This window comes from Pogonomyrmex barbatus, unplaced genomic scaffold (assembly GCF_055798465.1).
Source record: "Pogonomyrmex barbatus isolate J1 unplaced genomic scaffold, ASM5579846v1 scaffold9, whole genome shotgun sequence".
NCBI lineage: Eukaryota > Metazoa > Arthropoda > Insecta > Hymenoptera > Formicidae > Pogonomyrmex > Pogonomyrmex barbatus.
The window spans coordinates 2929461-2950955 of record NW_028297193.1 but is presented as its reverse complement, the minus strand read 5'-3'; the positions used below and the strand labels follow the sequence as shown (position 1 = coordinate 2950955).

Here is a 21495-nt window from a genome sequence, read left to right as displayed (position 1 = left end):
ATCTCGTTTTCCTTCCTAGAGAATTTCTCCGCGCCATAGAGTGAATAATCTACCGTCGGCTTATGTTAGATTACTCCATTCGTGCATTTTATGGAGAGAGCATGAGCGATTTAATTGCAAATTAGATCCGCCCGGATTCTTTCGTTATTTTTCATTATTTTAATCGTAATTGAAACTGTTGCGATTACGAACTCCTTTCATCACGCGCGTTTTCGACTACGGAATCGCGACTCATTTTAATACACGTGCCGTGTATGTCGAAACTCATTAGCGATGTTATTTTACGCGGTTCATTAATAAGCGAGATGTTGCAGAAAGGAACTTGCATACTGCGCATTTATTTACTATTTTGAGCGTCTGAATCAATCATATTCATTACAAATTTAATTATTTATATGTTTACGTTTACTTTATTCCTTCTGAAATGTCAAATGGCCGAGAAGCAAAAAAGAAATGCGATTCGAAGGTAGAAATCATAAAAAATTCACTTTTAATTTATACTATAATTTATTATTTTTAACAAGTGTCCTGTTTTGTGTTTGTATGTCCATATCGTGTGTGAATGTATCTTCGCATATTTTTCGCGCATTTTTAAGTATGTATAGGTATTGCCTTCAGTATACATACAGCATGTTTTATTTTTTTACGTTCTCATTCCGCGGCTTAAATCTCAGCAAATTAAAGATTCTTTTCTTAAATCTATGCCCTGTATAGACCATTGGTGATAATAAATAAGAAATTCATAGGAAAACACAGCATCCGATCTCACGCATCGGCGTAACACGGCGTACATTACGTCGTATAATATATTATGTATAATATATATATATATATATATATATATATATATATATATATCTTTCTTTTTTTTTAAATATAATTATAACATTCCAACACTTTCATTCTCGAAAGACAACGTGCCAACGTGATGGTTTCGCGCAAATAGGAAGTTTCTGTAATTCGCACTCAATTGAGAAACTCCATCGTATCCTCCCACGTACACCCATACATACAATAGACGCAAACATGCCTCCCCAATTAGATGTATATTTACACAGATATACAGTACTACGTTGACTTGATCTCGCAAATTGTGACATCGTTTTCACGCACGTATCGCATATATCGTTATGTGTATTGATACATATCATATACATGTGTCGCGTATATATACAGAGGGGAAAGTATCAGGTTAGAAAAATACAGCCATCTTACTCAGAATTATAAGAAACTTTTTAACATCTTTCGAAGTGTCACGCTATAACAGAAGACTAGGCTTATCTCTCTCTCCCTTTCTCTCTCTCTCTCTCTCTCTCTCTCTCTCTCTCTCTCTCTCTCTTTCTCATTCTTGCTCTTTTCGCTTGGATATATTTTTAACTATCCTTTATATGTCTTTATCTAGGACTGTTAAAAGTTTCACGATTCTCTAATTCTTTCATCAGGTTGAAATTCTATATCTTCGCTAAGCATTTGTCAGCACTGACGTCATCTGATGCGCGTTTTAATTTATTAATTGGCCTCAGAGGGTAAGACTTCGGGATCAGATAGCCACCTAGTGTAGTGCTAAACGCGATGCAAAATGGGGATGAGATTACGGCTCTCAAGATCCATATGGAAACGCGAGGATTTCGCGGGGATGTCCGTCACACTTTTATCCCCTGCGCTTCGTTAGCGACACAAGCGAAGCATGTGAATTCGATAATTAAGAAGCGACCAACTTCCGGAAGTCTCTTCACCCTTTACAACGACGTTAAGTGGCACATGGCGCGATCTGCGAAGGTATATAAGAGACGGGAGCAATTCCCGCGGGAGATAATCTGAAAGGTGATCGGTCGACAAGCGAGAGAGAGAAAGTCGACAAACTTCCTGGCGGAGTTATGAAAGGACTTAAAACTTCACAGCCGGCTTGTGCGGATTCATTGTGGCCGAACCGACTTAAGTAGGCTTTATTCCTTTCAGAGGTTTACATAAATTAAAAGATTTATCCCCGAATTGAAAGCCGCGGCTTTAAGCCCGGGCGTCTCTCTTCGCTTCCGTCAAATTATATTTCACTCCACGATGAAGTCGTTCTCGTGTTCTTTCCCGAGAGAGTTTAAACGTTATCGTAACACGGATATTGTCTTGCGCATTGCCAAAATGCTGTTATCTTGTCTCGCGAAGGAAGAAGTTAAAAGTATTCGACGAAACTCGTAAAAATTCTAAGAAACGGAATCCGCGATATTGCATCAAGTTATTCGCAATAATTTTTATTTTTTGTAACTATTTCGCAAGAAGACTTTATAAATTTATCATTATTCTCGTACCATTAGTCGCATATTACTTTAAATAAGATAAATACGTGTAACCAATTACACAAAATGGCGGGATGGATAGTGTTATTAACGGGTTAAAAGGAAAGTCGTGTCGTACAATTTTCCCGGACTTGCAAAATTTACTCATTTAACGAATTAGTTAATGAAGTAATTTCTTGTTTCGCGGAAAGTCCGATCATGACAAATGTTGTATAATTCTGCGACAGGATGTTTGTCAAGCTCGTGTGAACGCACATGTCATTTATCGCAAGTAATCGTGTACTCATTCCAGTTGCATGCGGCATGAAACGTAAACGCGAGATGCGTTTTATCTAAATCAATTCGATCGAATACTCGTCGTAAACCACGCCACATGTAACATGAAACCATACGTAACGATAGGATTGACGGAACTGTTCGTACAACTCGTAGAATATTTACAAATGTACATCGGAGGCTTAAAGCTATGTCGTACGGCATTCAAAAAGTCCATCGAGTAAAAAGCTTTGATTGTAGACGTTATTGCAACAGCACAGGATGCGCACATCGAACTCAACGATATCGTGATTAATGATTTACTCGCAATACTCCGGATGGTGGATAAACTTGCATCTGGATTAATTTAAACGCGTATCACTGTATAAACTTTAATTATATCTAATAATTTAAAAAGATGTTATAAATAAAAAATTATTTAAAGAAAAACGACTACTAGATAAAAAGATTACGTATCATTTTATTTAGTTTTTAGAACATTCAAATAAAATCATCAAATCGATTATTCTTCCTAAAAAGTAAAAATTTATTATCTACAGAGACTGTTTTATTTCAGTTATAAATTTGTCAATTACTTAAATCTTAATATATTTCAAATATTACAAAAGGGACAAAATTCGCTTTTAGCATGATAGATTTCAAGATTTTGCAATTGACAGTGCCAATTTTTGCATAATAAATCTCGAGATTTTGCGATTGACAGCGCCAATTTTATTTTATTCAAAGCGGCAGTAATCGAGAGCTTACATCGACATTGCTAGATAAGTAAAGCATCATTAGATTTCTTATTAAGAAACTTGTTTCCAATGTGATATAATCGAAAGCATGTTTGACGCAAAGTTTCTGGATAAAGGGAAATGGTAATTTTCGTCATTCGTGCAATAAACACAGTCACGTTCGACTGATTGATTTTGCATCTGGCATCGTTGCGCTACCGCATCTCTTGATGATCTAATATATCTCCGACAATTTAATATTAACAAATTGCGAAATACCGCTATTAAATTATACTCTCTCTATACATGAGCTTATAATTATTAGAAACTTCTAATTGTATAACATTTAACATTATTGTTCATTTTCATATTATATAAATAAAGCATTTTCAAACAATTACCTAAATGTTTCACTCTGTTATACATTCTCCGGATAAAAAAAGCACTAATCGCTTGACTTATTTTTAAAACCCGAGACAATTTCCGCATTTTCGACGTGATATGAGATTGTCACATTATGTCGATCAAATATTGGTTGAAACATGAACTTCGTAATTTCGAAGAAAGTCGTGAAACTCTGGCTTAATCAAATAGAATACAGGTCGTATTCTGCGATTTTGCGCGCTTCCGTAATAAGGTTCGGATATGTTCGTTTCTTCTCCCAAATTAAAACTGACGAGTTCAATTTCTGATGCAATTAGGAACAAGGAAGTATATTTTATGCTAAATTTGAACAATTTTTATTCAAATTACATTACAAATAAGTAGAGAGATATTATCTTAGGAGATTGAGAAATTGGTTTCAACCTTTGTTCCATGATTTATTCTACTCGTGGATTTTAAAGACAAATAAAAAAATGAAAATACTTACCAGACTAACTTTGTTACATCAAGATGACGTAACATTCCATAAAATTTAACGCTGCTAAATTATTAAAATTTAAGCATTAATACATATTTATTGACTGCGACAGCAATATTGAACATCTCTGAAATATGAAATATTCACACATATTATCGTCAAGAAACGCGATAACGTCTCATGCCAAGTATAAAGAATAAGTACTAAATGTGTATCTTTCTCACAACATGTGTGATTGTAACAGAGACTAGATTTTTAAATAATATTAAGCAAGAAAAATAAATTAAATACTTTAAAGAACACTTTCACTCTGTTCCACAACAGTCACAGTCCTTAGCGAAGCACAGTTGGCTTTGATGAGAGCGTGAGTGTTGAACCGCACTGTCTCGTAACTCGATGGAAAAGTCTTGAATATACATAGCCGCAGTGACCATTTCACAAGAAGAAGAAAAAGATAAATAACATTGTTTAGAGCCAATTAGCTCTATTACGCTTGATTAATTCGTAGGCGGCTATCGCGCCGCATACTTGTAATTGATATGTTTAGAAATTCGGTCACGGTGAACTTCACGCTTGACCACAAACAGAGAACGTGAAAGATCGCCGAAACTTAGGACACGTACATGCATAGTGTCACGAGAAAGCTCGACACAACTCTCGAGTTAATCTATGAACAATAATCTCTCGTCAGAACTAATACAAAATTCGATAACAAATTCCTCATTAAACGTCTCTCTTATATTTTACATTTTTCCCGCTAGATTTATCTCTTTTTCTTTTTAGTCTTTATCTTTTTAGTTCTTTGTAAGGTATATTTTTTTCACCCGTATTCTTTAAGAGGAATCAATACTCCGCGATGATTTGCGCATCATACGTCACAGGCCCGTAAATCCCGATGTTGCGCTTTTGCGCTCGATCGAGCCGTGAAACCGAGATTGTATTTCCGATCTTCGTGTACGCCGTCATTGTTTCAAGTCCACCTGATTATTCATACAATTCGTAGCTGGTGGCATTAGTATTGGAATATCGTGACAAATCCTACATATCAAAACGCGCTGGAGCGATTGGGACAAGTTCCGGAATTTCGCCGTTCGATCGAGCACGTACGCGAGTCAAATGTGTGTGCGCCACGGCAAAATCGTAAAATAATGTATATCAGGAGTTCTCAATCCTTGCACGTTCACGCCTCGTTTACTATTTATACAACCTGCATAGTTTGCATTTGAATGATACAACTCTTCACAATTTGAGACGTTTAACTGCCACAGAATACAGGAAAGATATTTATATAACACATAAGTTTTATTTAATTTAATTAATAATGAATTAAAATAAAAACAAACATAATATAAAAATGAGTACTTTATATGTTAAATGTATATATGTTTATATGTAATGTATAAAACTTGTCTGCTTCCATAAATTATATCCATATAATTCTGCATATATGTTGTAAAATATACGTTTATCTATGTAATTTGATTTTAAGAAATTTGTGCATTTATTGTTTGATTATGATTCAACTGTCCATTTTTACAAAGCATGAGATTGTTGTATTGTTAATAATCATTCTTATTAATAACCATTCAGTGATTTTAAGAAAATAAAAGTATATAGATTAAATAAATTGTTATTTTTATTGTTATTTTTTTATAAGAAAAGAAGCGTTAAATTGAGAAACCCTAAGATATTCATACATGAAAATATCGAGTGACTAAGCGTTTTGAATTTTTTTAAAAACTCTTTTAATAAAAATTTATATTTATACACCAAGCACATGTTTTCGCAAAAATAATGATCCCAAAAGCTTCACTCAACCATTTTTCTCTTCACGTTCACAGAAAAATAGCTCATTTCTCGATGTACGGGTTTTAATAAGTATTTTGCTATTGTAACTCAGAAATAATTATATTTTCACATTTGATAGTATGAGTAATTCATTAAAGAGCGTTCAAACTAACATTTCCAAGGTACACTATTCCCAATAATTTCTCTTCCTCCATGTTGTCCTAAAGCTTCTGCCTCGTACATGGTGTCACCCTGTATCGTGGAAGGAACGACGTAAATTCTTTTATGTAGTGTATATTTAATACATCTTTTTCTCCCTCTTCTTCTCTTACATTTCCTCTCTCTTTTTCTAATTCTCTATATTTTCCGACGTATAAATACGTACAGTTACACTGCAACACGCGAGTAGCATGTTCCTATGTATCGTCGTACAAACGGCGGTTCCTTTTGCTTTGAGCAAAAAAATATTGCTATACCTTACACCCTACGTTAATACTGTCATGGCGTACTTAATCATCCAGACGGAGACGTAGTATAGTGTGTAATATATGTTCGCATAATAAATACACCTCTAACAGCTTTAATCCTTCGTGCTCTCTCTCCCTTTTCGGATCTCATTATTATTACTGCGAACTTAAAATTATCTTCCAGGGGTATAACCTCCCTTACGAACACGCGATTATTACACTTTAACACAGATCTAGCCTGTCTCTAACGAGTCCCTCGGGCGCCGTAAACGTTTGTCGCGTGTGATTTGTACAGATTATCTAAATTTCCTGCTAATTCGCGCGATACCGCGCGATTGATCGACGCGACGTGTTGGCTTTTGCTTCGCAAAGCCTTACTTAGCAATTACTTGAGCTACTCGTGCGAGAATTCAACTCTGCAGTTCGTGCACGTGTATTCTAGCGCACCTATGTGTCCTCCACAACGCGTCACGTCACAATAGTTCGATATCACAGTGCACGCATTTTCACGCACATGGACGCGATGAATTGTTGCTGCATTCAATAACAACGAGTTTGCCAGCATACAATTTTCACCATCTGATCGCGTGTCAATTTTAATCAGAAGCGAAGAGATATCTTCTCCATACAAAAACAAATATCTTCTTCGTAGTAGAGAGAAAAATATAAAATATGTGAAAGAAATTTAATTAAATAAAAATATTATTTCCAATTTCCATTATCTTAATAATTTTTTTGCAAAGAAATTATTTTCACGAAACGCATAGCTCAAACATGACCGATTATCGAAAATAATGTTTTTGTCTTTTCTTTCTACGTATATCACTTAAATTTTAGAAAATGAGGAATGTTTTGTGAAATTCGGATTTCTCATTTGCTTGGGAAACGATTGACACGCAACAGAACGCGAAAACCGATAGGCAAACGCAGCTGCTGCGGTTCCAAATACAAGAACAACAGTACCTGTTGCGAGCTTGCCGAGAGTCTACGAAATCTCGTTGTTACATCACAAATACGATGATTCACACCGAGTTACGTTTGTTGTCCCGTTATCTCTTCTTCAGAGGAAGGGGTGAATCGCTCGCTTATATGCTGATCAGCTTGCGGAAGGCCTTACGGAATTCGGGGTTGAACACAGTGTATATTACGGGATTCACGAAACTGTTCATGTAGCCCAACCAAGAAGTGACGATGAAGGCCGTAACGCCAGGCTGACAAGCCTTCGTCAGCTTCGTGCAGATTGCATCCATGATGTTGCAAGTAAAGAAGGGCACCCAGCATATTAGAAAGACACCTGTGACATTTATTACGTGAAGATAAATGTATTAGCGAGGTAAAGGATATATAATTGATAAACTATATTTTTTTATAATATAACAAAATTTAATTATTATTATTAATTTCTGATATATTTTTTCGTTTTTGATAATCATTTGTTTGTTAAAAACGTTATTATGTTATTATATATATAATTAATTTGTTAATGTTAATATAATGTTAATTATGATTATATCTTTCAATAAATGTTTATTGTTCTTATTCTTTGATAATAAATCTTATGTAATAAAAAGAATCCAGTAAATCATGCTCAGTATCTATCAAACTCGAATATATAAATGTTTTATACATTTTATGTTAATGCTTCATATTCAATAAAAATATTTTATGTATTCGTAACTTATTAATATATAAATAAAAATATTTGAAAAAGCTATATATTCTCTTTAATTGTTTATACAGAAGTAAAGTTTTAACGTTTTAAAAAATAATGCAATTTGATTTTTTATTCTTATTTATAATCCATAATGCAATATTTATGGTTAAAAATTATAAAATATTTGTGTCCTAAATTAATATAATTATTTCCTATGAAGTAAATATTTTATGCTATTAACACTTTGTTCAATTTGCAAAATATATTTTGTTAGCGGTTTTAACACACCAAGGACTTCGGGAAATTTTCATCATCTGTTATTAAACTTATCCTTTGATGTTTTATATATCAGAAATATTTGTTGCAAAGTACAAACTATCTTTCTAATCCTCTCTTTCATTCAACCTCACAATAGACTTTATTCAAAACAGGTTTGACAAGCTTTAAAGCTTCTTAATGCCGAGATTTTCGTACCGGCAAAGAGAATTTATAAAGTCTTCTTCTCTGTAGTAATACGCGATATTCTTCACGAATACTTCTTCCTATCGATTTTAACGTTTCAATATTCAAGTAAATTCACATTCCGAGAGATAAAAATAGCAATCCGTATCGACATTTATCGCTGTTTATTTATTACTTGCAAGAAATAGTTACAGAGAGAAATAGCTCGGTTCGATCGCAATCATCATGCAGGACATGTAACTAATCTCCTAATCTTTCGGTGGTCTTCTTAAACCACTCGTCTATCCGCTCTACGACCATGTTCAGACTTTCACGTATATATATATATATATATATATATATATATATATATATATATATATATATATATATCCATCTTTAATATCGCGCTGCATTTTCTCGTTCCTACGTTTTAACTCGCGAGCTCATCAATAACAGATGCGAAAGCAAGCTACCGAGCTATCAAGCTGCTTATCAATGCGGTGGCACGCGAGTAACCTACCTAATACGATCGCCAGAGTCTTCGTGGCCTTGCGCTCCTTCTTAGCCGAGCTTTTCTCCCTTTTCTTCTTGCTCGCCTTGTTGGCCTTGTATATCGTGAACCTTGACCCGGACGACGCGTTCTTTCGGTCCTTCTTGCAGGAAGACGACAGCACGCTGGGTGTTCTCGCGAGCTGCAGCGGCAAGAGCGAACCGGCGCTCTTCAGCCGCTTCAGCTCCTGTTTGTTCGTGCCGCCGTTGTTACCGTTCCTCTTTGCCGTCTGCGACATCGAGGACACGCTGGTCGGGATCCGCGCCGGCGGAGGCGACGATGAGGTCGACGAGGACGGTGGGCCCGACGTGATCCGCGGATTCGGGCTGGGACTTGAATTCGTTTCGAGTGGTTCGTGTATCATCGTACTGCTCGCCGCGCCATCGTAACCGCTGGAATCATTCCGCTGCACGTGGGGTGTCCCGGTCAGCTGGGCCTGCGCCACCGCGCTGAAACGACAACTGCCATTCGAGTGTCAGGAAAACCTGGCATTCACCACGCTTCAATTAACATTAAAGTTTACAGACGGCTTCTTATGCATTACAGTTCAATATTTGCCTTAGGAGACAGTACTCGTTGTATAAAATATGCATGCAAATGACAAGAAGAGTTTTACATCTCTCAGAGGTGAGAATACGGAAAGATAAAAAAAAATGTCCTGAACAAATACACAGCAAGATCCAATTTATTGTATTTCCTATTATAAGACCGTCTTTATAAGACCGTTCTTATCTTCTTACGTAATTTATCGTTTAATATAAATTGTCGTATCTTGTTTTTCATTAAAATTTACTTAATGCTATATTTTTTTATCTTTTTACATAATTCTTTAGAATTGTTATTAAAAGCAAGAATACCATTATTAAAATTTCTTTTTTATTTTGACAAATTGTATCCTATTCAAAGGTCTATCGTAATTAATTCATCATAATTCATTCAATATAATCTCACGCATGCCAAAATACATAATAATATTACTCGAGTGCTGAAAATATTAATTAATAACCATGAAGTACTCATGTATGCGGAGTTGATTGGCTCATTTTCAACATAAGTGGCTAGATGCAAATTGCTCGCGGACAAAGAGGCCGTCCCATCGCGATTAGCTCGCGAACTTCCGGATTACTATCGGAACGACGAGTTCCCGTTAAATGAGTAGTGTGCGCGTGCTTTGAATGGAGTTTTGGAAATAGAGAAAGAGATTAGAAGTGAACACGCGGATTCTCACACAATTTCCGAGTGATTTTCACGATTATCGAAAGAGTGAAAAAAATAATTACGAGATCACCGGCTTTTCGCCGCTCGGCCTACCGTACTCTCCTCATCATCGCAAATTTTTTTGTTTTGCTTCATCGTTCAACGCGCATGAACTTTCGAATATCCAACTTGTCAGCCATCTGGAATATCGACGTGACTTCCTGTCCGAGTTTTCCGATCAAGCGGAGTTCCGACGTAGTCCTGAATTGTCTTCGCCTTTTTATCCGTCCAAGACAAATCACCGAAAGGTGCTTTTAAAAAATGAGAAAGTCGACATAAATGCTCTATTTAAAGAACAAAAAAAACATAACTTGAAAAATTTATTAGCCACGATGTTTAAAAAAATGTTTTGCTTCTTTGTAAAAATGACACTCCTTTTTAAGCAAAAAATTCAAAGTTTTTTTACATACATATATTTATATATTAAACTAAAACTAATTTTTATGACTTCATAAAGTAATATGTATATACATTATACTGCAGGTACTGTTATATATTATTATATCTAAAAAACAAAAACAGCCATCGCTTGCTTAAAAAGTATTCGTAACTTTTCTTATGTAATCTGAACAGAATTCGGACGGAAGGGATACAAACCCGCAAATTTTACGACACGCGAGACAAAAGTAATATCCTCTTAATTAAAGACTTTCAATTGGCCAATTAAACCGCAGATTGAAACTTCTGATTGACTCAAAGTCTCTTCGTGTCTCTTGAAACTTTCCAGAAAAGGCAGGAAAATAATTATTGCTCAGTGAGATCTACGTGCTCACGTCATTGTATTCATCTGCTTTATTTAACATATTACTTTTTCTCTTTCGTGCCGTTCGCCGATCTAACTAAAATTTTGCCAATCTCATTTGCCTTATAGCCATTATATGTCAAGTAGAAAATAATAGTACGGCACCCGAAAAGTTCATGGAGTCGTTCGATGGAATTCTTTTAGAAATATAAGTCAAATTACCTAGTGAAGGAAATTTAATTCGACATCAATAAGCTCTTTTAACCTCCTTTTAATTTCGTGTTTCGTGCTTTTCTCAAATTGCAAGAAGAATGAGACAGAGGGAAAAGCTGTTCCGTGTGATAACGATACAAAGACTTTCAGATCAAATCATTTTGAACGGTGCGTAATGAAAAGAATTGTTACATTTCTTTATTTTTTCTACTATACGGATGAAATATCGTCTATAATCATCTCTCTTGCCTCTCAGGCATCCACAGCTTTTTAACCATTCGTTTCATTTCTTGGAGCTTAGCGAAAGCAGATAAAAAGAAAAATTGTATCTTGGTTATACAGCACCCTTCGTTATGTATATAAGTCGTTTTATAAATTATCCATCATTTTCCATATACATAAAGTGAACTTAATTTTATAATTTATTTAGTATACTTTAAAAAGAAATGCCCATTATATTTTTATTACTTTTGTTATCTTATTTTTATTGGATATAAAAACGCCGTTATTTTAATGTAATATTTCTTTTAATGACGCTATAAAGAATAAAAAAAAAAGATTACATATTATGTTAAAATAATTTTGTAGGAAAATTGAATATATTTATTGAATTATACGCTATTGATTTTAATAATTTCCGCAATAATTGGGACGAATAGTTGGTATCAAATGTAAAGTTTGGTGATAATTAAATGTAAAGCAGAGTATAATTTACCGCGATATTTATCATTCTCGAAATACCTTGCAAATCCTCTTTGATCACTCAATTTCATATTGTATCTGTCATCTCAAGTACACATTTCAAACTGAACGACATTAACAATCTTGAGAGACGGTAACTGTTTCAGAGATGATGCATCCGTACGACTTTTTGCGTTGATGGTCGATTTGACGAGTCGCGTCGCGCAACGTCATGACAATGCGATCAGATATCGTTGAAAGAAAATTCCGACATCTTCCTTCCGTTCGGGGCGCGCAGAGAAGGGAAAGAGGAATGAATGATAAGAAGATATGATGAAATTCTTACGCTGCTTCCTCGACGACCGTGGCTAAAAAGAATTCCGTGCTCTTGTCATTGGAGATGACGACGACGGGATCGAGGGGCGTCTCATCCTCGTCCTCGTTGCTGCCGGAAGCGGTGTTCGTCGGTTCCTCGATTCCAGGTGCCACCAGGGCGGCTGCCCCCAGCGCCGTTTCCGCAAACCTTGCCACAGAATACCCACTACGTGATCTTAGTCAAAAGCCTCTAGAAAAGCCTCTACACCTATCATGCACTTCCTTGCTTATCCAGCATCCCTCAGCGTTAATCCGGTAAGTAGCGTATCTATCATGCATAAAGCGACGACACGCTTTTTGACAGCACCTGCAAGATCCTGAGTGACAGAGCGTCGCTGTTTCCTTTTTACGGAGGAGGTCTCAAACAAATCTTTAATTTGTTACGTCAACCAAGATGAGACATCACGATAAATCACAATCTTTTTTGTAATTTTGGGTATAATAAATATATTTAGTTTATTTGTAGTTTAATACTTTTATTCTTACTGTTTGCAAGAAAAATTATGTTTATAACAATGTAGCAAAAAGAAACTCAACATATTTAATTATAAATATCTAAAAATTAATGAAAAGAAAATCAAAGAAGAAGGGAAAAAGACGAAGAATTAATGATTTTAATTGAATGCACACTAATACAAATTAAAATCCGTTGCATTTTATCTAACTACAACTGCATTGCGTCTTGATCAATTAAGTATCCAATATGTTTTGTAATGTAATGTAACAATAATTTGTATTGCGTATTGGATTTGTATTTAGTATAAATTAAAGCTAATATTAAGTATAAATCATTACATTAATTTATGTACAACAAGTCTTAATATGTTAATAAATTATCCGGATTTGCTATAAAATTTTTAATATCCTTTATAATTATAAAATTCATTTTTCTAAAAAGTTGAATATTTTCTATAAATAGTATCGTCAAAGTTTTAGCTGCTTGGATAATGCAGAACTGCGTTACAATGTTTAATTTTCTTGAATTCGTGCAAAACTCATTTTGCATTGCAAAACAATTCATATATTTGGCAAAAGAGACTGCGATTTGAACTGCCATAAGCTTTATTAATACTTCTATTCGTAAATCGAGAATTTCCTTGTTAGATATTGCATTATTAAATTTCAAAGCGATAGTATCCGTGATATACTTCGACAATGTAACATCAGGAGATACGTTCAAAAATCGTGTGCTTAAAGCATGACACAGCATTTCCATACGTTGCACATTTCTGTATACGATAAAACATATATCTAAGCATGAATAAATTTTCCACGATGGCGGAAGGTTCTTGAAATGAGAAAATTAATTTTCTTTGACTAAAAATATAAATACATTTGAAGAAATTTTAATCAAAAGTCTCCAATTGTGTTTATTTTTAAATTTGGAATAATATATCTTCTTATTAAAATAACAAAAAGTTACAAACTTTCCGAGATATATATCTATATTAAAAAGCATCTACACCTGTTAATTTTTACAATAGTAACAATAAATATATTGAAAGAAAAATATATTATATGAATAAGTGTAAAAGAGAAATTAACAAACAATTTCTCTGCTGTGTAACTATTTTATTAAGAAAAATTTTTAATGTATTTAATTTAATTAAAATTAAATTAAATTAAATTAAATTAATTAAAACTGTCTTGGATTGTATTAGAAAGAGGAGAAATATACATGAAAGAAAACATATTCTGATGTAACTTTACAATCATAATTCAAAATAATATTTTTTTATCCATTCTTATCTTATTTTATCTTATTTTAATCTTAACACAAACAATTTTGGTTTTACATGCGTCATCATATGGAATAATTATTAATTATATTGATCAAGGCTAAACATAGCCTCAGGATGGGATACACGTGCTGTAGCAGCAGAATTCGTGCATTAGATTGCCAATATAAATATCAAAATTTTGGTGCTTTTGACCGAGCCTCGCTCCGCGCGATAACAAAGTCGATAAAGGGACAACGTGGCCAGCGTGGGTGCATGTGGGCGGATTAACCGAGACGCCAGATTATGTCGGATACATCGCATCCCAGAGAGATATCAAAATGCGGATGAAGTTACCAAATTGCGATTGCGACTGTAAACACCTAAGTTTAATTTATTGTTCGTCACTTGAACATCATGCGGCATTGTGAAATGCGCGATTAAAGTTGAATCAAGAGGAATTATCAATTTTCCAAAATGCACTTTCTTTAATCTCTTAATTGACTATATATAAAGAGGACATATTATTCTAAACTAATTATAAGAATGAGATAAAATTTAAAAATTTTTATGTCAAAGAATGTTTTAAGAATTAGAGAATTTTAAAATCATCCAATTCTTATAAAAGAATTAATGGACCAGCACATAATCAGATATATTCTTCGGATATTACAATTAAAGCTATTACAAATTTATGGCTGTATATTTTAAATATCATATTATTATTAAATTAAATTGTTTTGTACCGATGTTATTTATTGCATGTTGTTCAATGATTAAATATTTTCTTCTATCTTATAGAAAATTGTTTTATACAGAAAAAGATTAATTAAACCTATTAAAATTAATTATTAAACTGATTAGCATTACATTACTTTTTTATAGTACAGTCCTATAATGTGGTACAAGAAAAGATAAGAATTCGTGATATAATGCTGCTTCTACTTTTTCAACTTAAACGACATCTTTCATGCAGCGGCCAGCCTTGCTTTTCGACCATTCTTCCCTAGTACGTGCCATTTTCGCGTTCAGGCGCTTAAATACTTAAATTTTCTGCACTCTTCGCTGGAAGGAAAGTAAATAGGAGTTTGTTGAGAAGTTCCGTTTACCTTCGTGGTACTCTCGTTGGGTGGTCTAAAGTACTTAACGAAGCGCTTTAATATTTTTCGAAAATCTTCTTAGGTAACTAGGGATGTCGAGTATTTACAAACGTATACACTTGCTAAGCATGGTTCTGTATAGATTATTCCAAAAATACCGCGACTCGCGTCTTTCGGATCGAATTCAACGACTATCTACTTTGGCCAATTTGTAATTGAATAAAACTTTGATTGGATGCTACCATCGCTCGCAACTTTTTAATTTTCAGTATTATATCAGTATATCTTTCTAACTCTAGATCGAAAATTAAAGTGGAAACCAATTTCAGTTAATCGAAATATAAGAGGTTGTCATCCATCGCTAGAATTTAATTCGAGAAAAGTTTTTTTAATTTAACGCTAATGCAGTTATTATTCTTTTCAATTAATAATATAACGTCTGAGGTGTAAAAAGATGATTGTACTTTTTGGACATCCTATATTTAATTAAAATTTGTACACATTTTGAATCGTATATACATGATAGTAACAGATAGATATGATAAAGTTGAATATTTTGCATTTCCCTTTAAAGCTATCATCGCGATACTTTGCGAGATAAATAATCCTTATATTGAACTTGCGAGCTACGGGTAACATTATATACGATTCCAATGCATCGGGGGCAGATGATATTGCACATACATAAACACGAATACTATTATCTCGGTTTATGACATTACGCATGATAGCAGCGCGAATTTTATGCAGTTGCGGATATTCACTTTGCATGATGACAATAAAACATCGCAAAATGTTTATCGCCATATTTCAAATTCTATACTTGGGATACAGCCGAGTTATTTTTGTCTCTCTCAAAACAAAATAACAGTCATTGTTACCAGTGCAATTTCTCTTCAAAACAAAACAAATTATAATATTCCAAAATAGAAAATTTGTTCCTTCAAATACATTTTTATGCATATTAACAAAACAATCTGTGATGCGCCATCATCTTTCTATTATGAACGTTTAAACGTCAATAAAGAATATTCTTCCCGATAATATTCAATTTGCATGAACTTTAAACGTGAAAAGACGAACAAGGAAGACGTAATGTGCCCGGCATGTCTGGGAAGGTACGCAAGCAAAAAGGTCGGCGATTAAGCGACGTACAAGTAGTTGGCTATTCAAGACGAGGCTGCCCTCGTCAGCACAGCGGAAATGAAAGCACGTGCGGAGGCGTGCGAGAAAAGCGAATTATCCAGGGATGCTCGGGACTTAACCCTCGGTCGTCCCGTCTCTCAACTCGCGCCACACCAGCCGGCGCCAATCTCCGCGAGAAATTGTCTCGTTGGAATGCGAGCCTTACGCGGTCGCGAAAATTGAAAAGAATCGTCGCGCATCGTATGCGCGACGTGCTCCAAATGTTGGCGGACTGTTCTCGCGCTTATCACGCCGGCAAACGGGCCAGATAACGTCGTAGGACGACCGCATGAATAAATTTTCACTTGCGATATTTTCTCGTGGGACAATTTATCTGAGCGGACATGCGAATCATACAGATCAATCCTAATTAGATCTGTCACTTCGATCGCAGCTTTCTTGCCCGATTTAGAGACAATTTATTCTCGGTAAAAGTGTAAAAGAAAGATTAATTATTCGAATGATTTGATACATTTTAATCTAATTCTTTAATCACATCTTTTTGTAACAAAGTTTTTTTAAAAATTGATTAATTGTAAGATCAAAATATTTTTTTTGTTTTCTATAAGTATAATATATGTGATTGTTTAAAAATTATAAACATTTTGAAATTTTCATTATAAGAAAATTTAAATTCATTAAATAAAAAATCTGTAAGAATAAAATATACTTCATTAAGTTGCAAATAAATTTATATAAAAGCAGTACTTTTAAGTAAATATATATGTTTATATAATATATATGCATGTGTATCGTATTATTTATATATAACATTATGTATTACATTAAAAGCAGTATATCTTTCAAGTAACATATATAAATGACAATTATTTATATATCAAAATAAAAAACAGATATCGCTGTCTAACAGCTGGTTTTAAAGAATGAGTCTGCAACTCATTTAAAAATTTAAGAACCAGGGAAAAAGTATCGAGGGACATAAGAAAAGTTAAAAATTCAAGAATTTATAGACCAAGATTGGCTCGGGAATCGAAAATGCAATGGTTCAAGGATGTGTAAAAAAGGTACACGTGTACGTAAAAAATTTATCATTCGTACTATGCGTTATTTTTCCAAGCATTGCTTATACTTTGATATTATTGATTAGATAGCAAGACACAAGACAAACGCTAAATTAAAAAATAAAAAGGTCTTCTTCAATTTAATTTATCTTTATAAGATATGAACTCTTACTAAATCACAATTTAATTTCGAACTCTATTAAGACTCCATCCGCTTGTTGTTTCTTTTCACAAAATTACATGAAAGTTCACAAAATTACATGAAAGTCAGAATAAGGAAGCAGAGACGACAATATACATATGTAATATATGCATGCGTCACATGCAATATGTTAGTTTAGTGAAAGATGCAGCAAAGATAATACATTTTTTAATTACTCGTGATCAAAAAAAAAAATATTTCAAATTAAAACAACGAGAATTACTTTCCTCAAATGTTTGATGGCAAATGTAATTTTAAAATTATAAGAATATATTTATTTTCCAGATAAATAAAAAATATTTAATGATAAGAATATTTGCGTAAAGGAAAATTAAGTAAATTGTGAAAATCGTTCTTGCTATAACTTTCACAATGTAAAAAGGCGATAACTAAAGATTAAACAATTTATACAATCAAGTACTCACCTACGCGTATGTGCAATATTCTCGATGATACTTCCTGGTTTTATATCACCTAAATTCGGTTTTTTGCTAGCACGAGCTCTTCTCGCTCTGTTTCGCAAAGCCTGAAACGATCAATTGAAAATTTACATTGTAAAGTAAATCAGACAAAGGATTGCAAACGAGAGAGATAAACGTATAACATAAATCTTTTCTGCAGATAACACCCGAGACGTTATCGAGCATCTATCTACGAACAACTAGATTTATTTTGACAGTTTTACGAGAGAAAATCTTCGTTCAGTTATAGCATCATAATATTTTTGTTGAACAGCGACAAAAAAAGTTTCGTTTTTCTTGTAAGTTTAAAAGAGATTATATATTTCTTTATGTTTGTTCTTTGCGATACAATCTTGGAAATATTTCCACTTTTTTAGAAACAACTGAAGTTTTTTTTATAATACAGATAATTATGATAAAAAAGATATGATCCAACTTATGATATTTCCTTTTATTACAATGTTATTTTAAAATTACAAAATCTCTCAATAAATGAATAAATTATTATAACATAATAATATAGTAAATTAAACAACTAATTTGTATTTTACTTATATATTTTATAGTGTATTTTTACTTGTATTTGCATTTGCTTATGTGAGAAGTATATGGGAAAAACTATGTGGGAAGTGTATGCGAACAATTATGTGGGAAGTGTATGGGAAAAAACTATGTGGGACGTATGTTGGAAAAACTATGTGGAAAGAATGTGGGAAAAACTATATAGGAAGTATATGGGAAAAACTATGTGGGAAGAATATGGGAAAAACTATGTGGAAAGTATATGGGAAAAACTATGTGGGAAGTATATAGGAAAAACTATAAGGGAAGTAAACGGGAAAAACCATGTGGGAAGAATATTGGAAAAACTGTTTGGGAAGTATATGGGAAAAACTATATAGGAAGAATATGGGAAAAACTATGTGGAAACTAGATGGGAAAAATTATATGGGGAGTATATGGGAAAAACTATGTGGGAAGTATATGGGAAAAACTATGTTCATGCTTCGCAATATTATTTGGATAATTAAAATGTGAAATTTGTTTTAATTATTTAAGCTAGGAATTAAATCACAATGAAGGCGCAAATAGAGGAAATTTCCTCAATTGAAAAAGTAACTTGCTTTGCATCTTACCGTCCTGTGCGTGAATCTATTCCATTAAACAGACTATCGATTTCTTTTGAATTAAAAAAAGGTAGACGGAACGAAAGACGCATATACGATTAAAAACAAAATTTTTGTTCCATATTGAAATTTCACTATATCTTTCTTCCGAAAACTTGGATTCTTCGAATATTTCTTTATTCAACTAAAATTATATTCTTTATATTTTTAATAAATTTCATAAAATTCAACAGAAATTGTTTTATAAGCGATGCCGTTAATAATGCACTCTAATTTTATGAAGGATACGAGTTCATAATATACCGCACGCGAATGATGTGATAACTATATTGAAAATATAAAGCCGTGTATCAATATTATTACTGTATTTCGCGTTGAGGTATTATACGCATAATTGCCGCAAATACGAAATTAACAGTGCAATCGAAATATTACAGTGCGTGCGAAATACTTCGCACGCTACAAACGTGGAAATTGTCGGAGCCGTATTTACGATCTATCGCAATATGATAGCGACCATTATATAAACCGCAATGCACTTTGTTCCATCTGCGCCCGAGATTAATCACATAAAATTTGAACGCAATTTTTATTATGAACATGCCGAACACGAGAAATCCGAGATAGATAGACAAAGTTGATTTTATATGTTTGTTTATGGCAAAACTGTTTGCCTACGCTCCAATATTTAGATATGCGAACGCTTGATATTCGAAACACACAACATTTTTCTACGGACATATTACAGCTTTATGTCGGCTATATTACGATGTGCACATGCGTATTTTAATTATTATGATTTGTCATTTATCTCTTTTCGATTTTTATTTCCGAGAGAAATATTAAAAAATTCCATGCCGTAAGTAATAAAATCGGATTAATTTTAGTAGTACCTCACGCGCGGCGTATACGTGACAATTAAATTACGAAGACAGCGGATTCGCCTTTACAAGAGCTACCTTTCATGGTGCAGCCAATTTCGCGATCAGTTCACGTTTCTGAAGTAATCATCGAGATAAAAGAGGCACGAATAAATTTTTGTCCTTTTGTAATCGAGCTAGAGATAATTCCTTTTGCGTCTTGTCATCGCGTGCGTCGATTCGACTACAAAGCCAGCTATTGATTTCTTTTTGGAGCAGAATCTTTGAAATAAATTTCACTACGCGGTCTCTGTGAAACTGCTATACAACAGTGGCATCACAAAAGCCATACGCTTTCAAATTTGTCGCAGATATAATTTCAATCAAAGATTGTATCTTACTTTAATGTTAATTAATTTTTAATAATATATTCTAGAATCAGCGATTTATCGGACATTTAAAAATTCAACTATTTAATTGTAAATTTTTAGTTATCACATCAAAATTTGTTCATGTCGTGCACAACTTGCACTATATTGGCGATGATAATGACGGTTTATTTAATCTACGTGTTTGTTTAATGCGTAATTTCGATTACCCGTATGATCCTATATTTTCCGCTGGTCGGCTTGACCTATTAATACCAGCGTTTCTCAACCAGTGAAAAAATTTTTTCTCTCACTTATACTATACACGTTCGTATTACAAGAAAAAGATTTACAATAAAAATTATATAAGAAAAATTATTTCTTTAAAATTCATAACTTGATGAAACTTGAAAATAAGGATGATCATATATATTGATATATACCGGTTGATGCTTAGTCACAATGAATACGGACTTTTCCGTCGATTCTTAAGTGCGAAAAAAATATAGGTTCACACGATGGTGTGCTTATATGCATAATCACAAAAAATTGCATGGTTCTCACCTTGAATATATTGTAGTAAAGGAATACCATGATGATGCAGGGTATGTAGAAGCTGGACAGGCTCGAGTAGATGATAAAATCCGTATTGTAAAACAGACATTGATCCGGTATCCGGTCCGGGGTGTTATTCAGGCCTAGGACAATCGGGCTGCCGATCGCGGCCGATATTGCCCAGACCAACAGTATCGTCAACCATACTCTTCTATTGTTCTTGTGCTTCGCGTACTTTATCGGCTGGGTCACTGCTATATATCTGTAATTCAAAATCGGTTCGCGTGCATTGCAATTCTATCCCATACGACGAGCATTATATCGTCGCTAAACCGTCTGTACAGATCTCCAACGGTTCTAGTTTGATCCTTTCTTTAGAAATCTCATCTCTATGATTATAACGTATTTAGTGTACTATTATCACTGTGACCAATTGTCACTCTTAGTGTTTGTTTCGAAATAAGACGAGATTTTTTTAATAGCTCTTGTAAACGTACATATATGTATAAAATATAATTTAAAGAAATTTAAAACAAATTTATATGACTATATAAATAATATATACTTTATTTACTAGTAGG

At 33.6% G+C, this 21495-nt stretch overlaps 1 protein-coding gene across 4 annotated transcripts in view; it reads right to left on the bottom strand.

The window, feature by feature from the left end:
- Window positions 1-488: 488 nt before the first annotated feature.
- The window catches only part of Dop2R (dopamine D2-like receptor), a 210989-nt gene continuing 189982 nt past the window's right edge, over window positions 489-21495 (bottom strand). The window contains exons 4-8 of one of the 4 annotated variants that reach the window (XM_011641287.2): window positions 20924-21176; window positions 17969-18069; window positions 12288-12482; window positions 9019-9509; window positions 489-7694 (exon numbers count right to left, since the gene is read on the bottom strand). In XM_011641287.2, coding sequence (XP_011639589.2) covers window positions 7486-7694; window positions 9019-9509; window positions 12288-12482; window positions 17969-18069; window positions 20924-21176 — 1249 coding nt within the window. In that variant the 3' untranslated portion in view covers window positions 489-7485. The remainder of the gene's footprint in view (window positions 7695-9018; window positions 9510-12287; window positions 12483-17968; window positions 18070-20923; window positions 21177-21495) is intronic. The other 3 variants (XM_011641288.2, XM_011641289.2, XM_011641290.2) reach the window with 3 other exon arrangements.